The sequence below is a fragment of the Palaemon carinicauda genome, chromosome 40 (genome assembly GCF_036898095.1).
Source record: "Palaemon carinicauda isolate YSFRI2023 chromosome 40, ASM3689809v2, whole genome shotgun sequence".
Lineage (NCBI taxonomy): Eukaryota > Metazoa > Arthropoda > Malacostraca > Decapoda > Palaemonidae > Palaemon > Palaemon carinicauda.
In genome coordinates, this window is record NC_090764.1 from 41,288,051 (window position 1) to 41,296,980 (window position 8,930).

Genomic DNA, 8,930 nt, shown 5'->3' on the forward strand with positions numbered 1-8,930 from the left:
TTTAGAAAAAAAAAAAAAAGTTCCATTTTTGAGTACAGTAAAAAGGTCAGACACCAGACAGTCAAGAATTGTAAATGTTTCCGTTAGTAATTGAATTAGGATGACTGTCTAAAACCATTCCTCTTGGTATAATCACACTCACTTTTTTCTAGGCTCAGGCACATTAATGCACCTCGTCTGGCTTGAAACATCTATATATTACCTACGGTTTGAAATATCTTTTTTTTAACTTCTGTCCGATATTCGATATCGGACTTTTCTGTGGCTAGAAGTGATTGTGCATTATCCTTTGGCCTGAGATGTATTGGAGCACTTTTCATTTGTCTGAGAAACATCCATATAATTTCATCTGACCTGTGATAAATCAACAAGTCTATCTCTGGCGCAAAATGTATTTATATGCTTTCATTTAGTCTTGGTCACATTTATACGAATCAATCTTGTCTAAATTGCTATTTTACACAAGTTTTGGTTTATTATTTCACTTTACCCTGAACTGAGATACATTTAAGCCTATATATCCCTGTTCTGAGATATATGTACACACGTTCTTGTTGCAAGATAGTTTAGGGCAATTTCCTCTGAAATGAAGTATAACTAAGTAAACGACTTCCTATCGGAGACATATTCATGCTCCAAAGTCGAAGAACTTATTTTATGCGCGGACTGCAATGACTCATATTAATCATGTCTGATATACTTTTAAGCACTCCTTTAGTCCAACATACTTTTAAGTAAATTTCACTTGTCTGAAATATTTTCTCCACACTTGATTGATCTGAAATAAATCTAATAATTGTTTCTTGTCTAAAGGGATCTAATGTAATTTATACTGTTCTGTGTTATATTAATTTAACGCAATTTCTTCTCTTAATACACTTCTTGGTTTGAAAGTTTTGAGATATATTTACAACTTTTCCTTCGGCAAGAATTTCGTTTATGCCCTTTTTTTTCTGGCCTGAAATATATCTATATCATTTTCTTTAATCTGAAATACAGTACGTCAGTACACTTTAAACAACAATAGTACTTTTGTGCCTTTTCCCCAGACCTGGAAAATTCTAGTGTAGTGTCCTTTTGTGTGTAAATATCAATGGATTTCCTTATTCGCCGAGGAATCATATTCTCTTGTGGCGAGAGACCAGTTCCATTTTCTGAATGGTGGACTTGCCAGCCGAATTTCCTATGGTTGGAGGACTTTTCATTTATTTTCCTTTGGTTGTAGGCTAAAAGGATATATGAATCCACTTTGCCATAAATTTGAAATAAACAAATAATCAAATTTCCTTAAGGGGAGAAAGATTTCAAAGTCTCCGTGCAGATTTTACTGAAATTTTGTGCTCTCTTGATATTTAAGGTGGCGACCATCCTCCTTTATTTATGCTTTCACTATTTTTTTTTTTTTTCGATAAGGAAGACTTCAATGGTAATTTCCTCTTGTTTCTGGAGGGAAAATTATGGTGAATGCATTCTATAACTATTACAATTGATTGTAATTATCTGTGCATGTTATCACTTCGCAATTCTAACGACTTCAGCCGAACACCAGATTTTTTTTTTTCAGCAGAAAGAATAGAAATATCTTACTGGCACCTTATACCTGATAGATACAATATCTATAGTACTATTACAAAAGTGATAGTGGTATCAAACACTGGAAATATCTTCCTCCTAGTAATACTACTTTATATTTTCATGTAAAAAAAAAAAAAATTACTAGTTTCTTGATCGATTGACTTTAACGGATTCCCATTTAAATCAAGCTTGTACCTCTGCTGGACACAAAAGAATAACTATAGACAGAAAAAACTTATCATTTTATTATGATAAGTAACAACCTTCTATTGATTAATCGATACATAAAATAAATTGTATATTTGTTTTAACAACTCATTTACGTATTATTTTATCAATTCTTAAATTAACATTCTAATAATTTGATATGGGAATTAATAATAAGGCTCAAAGGAATTGTACAGTTCTACACACATATACCAATCAAACAATCTAATCCCTTTTAGAAAATGCAAGTAACTAAACGTGAATGAGTGAAAACCACGTAAGGCTCTTCTCTAGGCTTCAAAATACTAGGATTTCCATCTATCCTGGTACATATTCCATCACTTAACCAGTCTATACGAGAAAACCAGAAATGGATGGGTACTGAAATCCCCTGAAATTGATGTATAGGATTTTTAGGATTCTGGGGAAAGATATTTTTCAATTATTACTAGACATTAGATGGGTATTTCTTTTTAAAGATACAACAGGTGACTATCAGCCATGGAAGTCAATGGTAAGGAGTTTTACCTTTTATGGACAATGGTTTGCTATAGATAAACATATTCATTGGCTTTTTAGAAGTTTCAATCATGAGGTTTATCACTCATTCCATTTTTTAAAACATCTACCCATTTCCTTTTCCTTAAAAATGTAGCTATTTAAAAATTACGATTGATTGACCTTTATTCCTCTTTATAAGATATCATAAAAGCATTTCTACTTGAATAATACTAATTTCTACATACATTCGGTGAGCTGAGTTTATTTTTCTAAAATGCCTATAAAGTTTTATTTTTACCCAGAAAAGTTTGGAAATATTCATTTTTAAATTGGAGGCATTCTGTGTTGTCAAAAATATTAAATAGCTATCTTTAAGACCAAAGAATTCTGTTTACCCAGTTTTTAGGTGGCAATGACCGGTCTTTGCTGTTTAAACCAGAATGAAATGTTCTTTTTCTTATGATTAAAGAAACATTAGTCTTCCATTTTTTTTTTATGAAATAATGGCTAATCATTCAGATCTAGATACCCATGACTATTTCCAGATGATAATATCTGCTTATTTCACTAAAGAAAACAATTAATTTTCCTTTCATTTCAAAAGGATAATGATTATCAATTCCTTATAAAGGGAAATTGTTTCTTCACATCTTTATAGTGACAATGATATTTCAGTTATTTTGAATGGACAGTGGTTGATGTTTCCTTTTATAAAGAAAAAAAGCTCGTTTCTAGCTTTTCGTTTTACCGTGTACTGTTTATCTTACTATTCCAAAGTAAGACCATGATGCCAAAAAGTAATAGCTACTTTAGGGGCGAAAATGTAATTACCAGCTATTTTGAAAGGGATTCGGATAACCCTTTCAGATGAGTCTGAAGTTTAAAAACACCTTTGAAATAACAAAAATGGTTTCCTTTCAAGCTAGTAAAAGAAATTTACAACGATATTTAGGACCAAAAACTATTGAAAATGTTCATTTCACCGAAAACCCTACATCTAGATAGGAGTCATTTGTACCATAACCCTGGGATGTTCCGGGTATTTGGGTATGCAGAAGAGTATAGTGTGTTTCAGATCTTGATTGAAGATTATGCAAATTATTGCATTGAGAGCGACGTTGACTTCAATGAAGGATACCATAGCATAGAACATATACAAAGCGATGAAACGTGGGTTACCCATGGTGAAGGAAATCTGGCTTAACCAGTAAGGGAACTGGCAAGTAGTGAAGACCACTGCCAAAGCTACGACGAGTCGACGAAGCTGTTTATTCCTTGATGTATAAGCGTCCCTTTCCAGTTCTTCAGATGTGGCTACGCTGGATCCCTTTGGTGGATGGGTGAGGCTGATAAATACCCAAATGAGGACCAGTGGAACGACGAAGACGATGAATATTGCTGTTATCCTCACCATGTTGAATTCGTGGTGATAGAGAGGGCCTTCCAAACAGACGGTTTTCAGTCCGAATTCGTTATGGCGAGTCGATAGGTACATGGGAACCGCCAGAAAAGTTCCCCCGCCCCAAGTGATTCCGGAAACTACTTTCAGGACAGTCAATCTGAAGAGAGGGGGATGACAGTGCTCCCTTCCGCACAAGTAGCAGTCAATGCACATGAAGGTGAAGAAAGCGGCGCTGGCCATGATTGATGTCTGCAAAACAGCGCTTGACAGTTTGCACACAATCGGGCCGAATATGTACGTACCTTTGGCTATGGTTATGATCCCCAAAGGTGTCGTGAGAATTGTGAGAATATCTGCGAGAGCTCGGTTTAGCACGTAAAGGTTCGGAACTGTGTGGAAAGCGGAATGTCCCGCAATGACGATGATAATGATAGTATTACAGAGTAAACCTATAACAGCCGCCGCTCCCATCACTGAGGCTTGAAATATCATCGCAGGGTGAACCCTCTCGTGCCAGTAGTGGTCAGTGCCATTGCAGTACGTAGATCCCTCAGGACAAGTGTAGTTTCCGTAGTTCATCTTGAGGATTCTTCTTGTCAGAATACGAAGAAGACTTAGTCCCTGACACGGCTAATCTGCAAAAAGAGAGAAATCTGAGTTTTCTTCTCACATGGTAAGGAAAATTATCAGAATGATTACCATAAGAATTTATATGGGTGCATGATATACAAATATACCTAAATTTATGTATGTATGTATGTATGTATGTATGTATGTATGTATACTGAATTTATGCCCACTACATTAGAGGCACATTTTTAGAGTTACACTGTATTCTAAGTTCCTTTTTCAGAGATGGCAATACTGAAAAATCTATATCTATCCACTTCAGCATTGTTGATATATTAGGATGGCTAATTTTTCATAGAAATTATATTAATAATGGAAGGATTGGTTTTGGAGGAAGCTGTTTTAACGACATTCCATTTGATTTTTTTCCTGTTTCAACAAGAAATTTTAGACACATACTGCATATTTTCTTCCTTTGAAACAAATACAGTACTTACATAAACCGACTTCTATGATCCTTTAATCTGTGTATGTTTAGCCTCATTCTCTAAAACAAAGAATAAGCTATCAAGTCTATGTTACCTTTGAAACAGCATTTGATACTTATGTAGAAATAGATTGGCCGGTGACCAACTATTGTTTTCTTATCGTAGAGTTTGAGGACTTAGAAAACGTTTTCCCACTTGAGATAAGCGCAAATTGCATCAGATACTTAATATTATAGAAATTAATATACTTTGAGAAACGTGCTCATACGGATACACGCATACACATACCAGTCAATCTCCATTCAAAGAAAAATTGAAACTCTCTTGTTTTCAGCTCTGTTAACCTTCATCTTCTGACTAGGCAAGTTAGTCGTTCTCTTAGGTGAGAATTCCGTATATACCTTTTTTATATTTTCGTTTTCTGGTCTATTTTCTGCTTCCACTCTTCATCTTAAGTAGCATGAATCGCCACCTCTGGCTTAGAATTTTTGGGAATCGAGATTTACGTATTTTAGGCTGTGAGAACATGTATATTTCATGTTCCAAATTATATCTTAATGAAAAAAATGTGTTATTCATACAATGCCCTTTTTATATATTCGCACAGGTGCGTCTGGTCCCGTACGCAATCATGGTCTTTAAAAAGAAAATCCATGGAAATCTATTTATGTTAGTTTCCCCTGTGATTTTTTAAGGAATAGATTATCCGTTTTTTATGTGGCCTAGAAAATCAACGTTTTCTGCAAGTCTCTCTATGGTGTGTTCTTATTTACAGTATTTGTTCCTCTCTCTCTCTCTCTCTCTCTCTCTCTCTCTCTCTCTCTCTCTCTCTCTCTCTCTCTCTCTCTCTCTCTCTCTCTCTCTCTCTCTCTCTGTATATATATATATATATATATATATATATATATATATATATATATATATATATATATATATATATATATATATATATATATATATATATATATGTGTGTGTGTGTGTGTGTGTGTATATACATACATATATATATATATATATATATATATATATATATATATATATATATATATATATATATATATATATATATATTGTTATGCTGAAAGATGTATAAAAGGCTCTATACGATAACTAAATAGGTCAAAAGCGTAAATTTTGCTAGAAAAATACACACACGAGATATATCATGCTAATCCCGTCTTGCTCATGTATGTTGGAAAATAGAACAGGGATCTGGTTGTATATATAAGTAGGGCATTACATTAGAATAATTCAAAAAGTCCAAACTGACTACAATTGGTTGCCAAAAATGATGATAGCAAGGTATTATTCTAACTAACTTCAAGGTAGAATGGGATAAGATTAAAATAAAAGATTAAGATTTTCATTGATAATGTTGTTTATGGTACGAGTAAAATAAGCTTAATTACAACATGTATAAGCTAAGGAGCTTTCCAACTACCTATTATGCAATAGAGTGCCCGCAAACTTATTTTGCGGAGTGAGCAGATAAGAACCAGGACCATGAACCTGGTGCATGTAGCGTATATACAAAAAGTTCTCAAATTACAAACATTCGACTTACAAACATTCAGAGATACAAACACATATCCAACTGAAATAATGAATCTCAGATAGTGTCTCAAAAGTTTGTATACTGTAATGAGATAAAGAAATAATGTAATAAAACAATATTATATCATCAATACATCAAGCAGAATGACATTTGCAATAACCTGATATTTATTTTATATGAAACTGGACTATTTTTCTTATTGCTGTTGCTATTAATTGTAGGCACAGGAGTCAGATTAGGCCTATCCTAGGCCAATAATTAACAAAATTTGACTTACAATCAGCTTCTTAGAACCTGTTAAGTTTGTAAGATGAGGAACTTCAGCATGTGTTTGGGAGAGCGAGAGTTTGGATTTAAAAGGAGCTCACTACTGGTAAGTGAATATCCCTGAAATATAATGATTATGTCCTTTTGATTCCCAGTTTAAAGGTTTAAAGGCCACTCATGAATGACAGAGGCAAAAGACAGTGAAATTGCCCTATTACATACGATCAGCGCCCAAGCCCCCTCTCCACCCAAGCTAGGACCCAGGAGGGCCAGGCAATGGCTGCTGATGACTCAGCAGATAGACCTATAGGCTCCTCAAAACCCTCCATCCTTAGCTCACAAGGATGGGGAGGTTGCAGCGAACAAATGAACTAACGAGTCTGAGCGGGACTCGAACGCCAGTCTGGCAATCACCAGGCAAGGACGCTACCTCAGGCCACCACTTTCCACTAAAAGCCTATACTTATGCATACCAAAGTTTTTTTTTCAATCAATTTCCAAAAGTTTATTTTGAAGTCCTATTTCTAAAAAATAATATAAGTTTTCTGAGAAATATTGCTACTGCTTTTGAATTAGTACAGACCAATTTTTGTTATCTAAGCATGAAAATATAGGGCATTTTATAGCCTATAATATGTACATTCACTTCTCGAAAAACGAAAAACCTCCATATGAAAAAGTAGTCAGCTTTAAAAGTAGCTAATAATACATACAAAAAAATAAAATGCTAAAATAATTTACCATAGACAACTTTTTGTAAAAAAAAAAAAAAAAAAAAAAAATTCTTACAACTTGTTTTTGAATAAAAAAAATCGACCAAGAAACAAAAAAGTAGATCGAATTTGAAGTAACACCAGAATAACATTACAGTACACCTTACATTTGCATATCACATACACCAAGATTATGTTTTGGAATCTAGTTGATGGCGGGAAATATACCAGATCATTGTTTGGTTGAAAGAAAAGTTAAATTCTTGTGATATTAATCTTCATGTTCCACTTGATGGAGAATCTTCTCTTTGTATTACTAACTCTATCATGGAAAAGTACAGCAATATAGGAGAGGGTCTGGACAAATACTTAGTAAACTAGAACCATATATCTTCAGTTTTTTATACTTTAATTAGGGTAAGTTCAAGTCTAAAGGGGGAGGAGCTTATTATTATATAGGTAGACTATCATCTCGAAGAAAAAAAAATTATCATTTAGAGATTATTATTATCATTATTATTATTATTATTATTATTATTATTATTATTATTATTATTATTATTATTATTCACAGCTGACCCTTAGATAAACACTGGCGGCTGATTTCGATAATCATTATTTGTCAATATTGTGTTGTTAACGTATGGCATCCGCTCTTGGCGCCAGATGAGCTGCAGCCCTGTAAATCAATTAAAGAAGTAGATAATGGCATTCAGCTGTATAAGACATTTTTCGAGTCGCCACCTGCTATTATTCCAAAGGGTGTGGTTGGTTGTTTGACTCTCTCTCTCTCTCTCTCTCTCTCTCTCTCTCTCTCTCTCTCTCTCTCTCTCTCTCTCTCTCTCTCTCTCTCTCTCTCTTTTATATATATATATATATATATATATATATATATATATATATATATATATATATATATATATATATATATATATATATATACATACATTTAAAGAGGATAAGCTAGAGGAAAACTGATAGAAATAATATAAGCAAAAGAAAACTTTTGTAGGCTCAAATTATAAGATTTTGATGGGAAAGGCCCCGGAAGTACAAGTTAATCAAATGAAGTAGGCATACAGTAGTGTTATTTGCCTACGTTTCACTTATTTTTTTTTTCCCAACGTTCCTTTCTGCTAACGATTCTTTCTTATTCCATCGACATCCTTGCTCAATGATGATTTTGAAAATTGCTGATATGTCTGATAATAATGTGTTCCATTTTAGAGAACCTTAATTTGCCGAATGAAATACTATTTTTGCCGTCTTAAACATCTTTAAACTGACATCTATGAGTATAGTATGTGTGATGAAATCGGAATCTTTACGAAAGTCGAATGTTTGTCACAGTGACCCTGTGGATACATTGCTGCGTTAGATGGGAATTTGATAGCTAAACTACTTATAGCGAAGTAATTTTTTTTCACAGTTTCTATCACACGCTGTGCCTCTAGATGATTCGTTTTTGAATTGAGACCGTCTGTATGTGCGTGTGAGACATAAGCATTGTTTTGTGAGTTTCATCATATATAAGTGAGAAATGTGGATGTGCGTTTTCCAAAACACAAAACCAGAAACGACTGCTCTTTGCTCGTTTGTAGTACTTATTGTGGTGATGTTGTAATAGTTTAGGGTCGTGCTTTAGGGTAGT

General features: G+C 33.7%; 1 protein-coding gene across 1 annotated transcript in view; it reads right to left on the minus strand.

The window, feature by feature from the left end:
- The window catches only part of LOC137631729 (mu-type opioid receptor-like), a 4,425-nt gene extending 109 nt beyond the window's left edge, over positions 1 to 4,316 (minus strand). Inside the window, exon 1 of the mRNA XM_068363619.1 lies at positions 1 to 4,316. This exon is cut by the window's left edge and continues 109 nt beyond it. Coding sequence (XP_068219720.1) covers positions 3,281 to 4,264 — 984 coding nt within the window. The 5' untranslated portion in view covers positions 4,265 to 4,316 and the 3' untranslated portion in view covers positions 1 to 3,280.
- Positions 4,317 to 8,930: the final 4,614 nt, after the last annotated feature.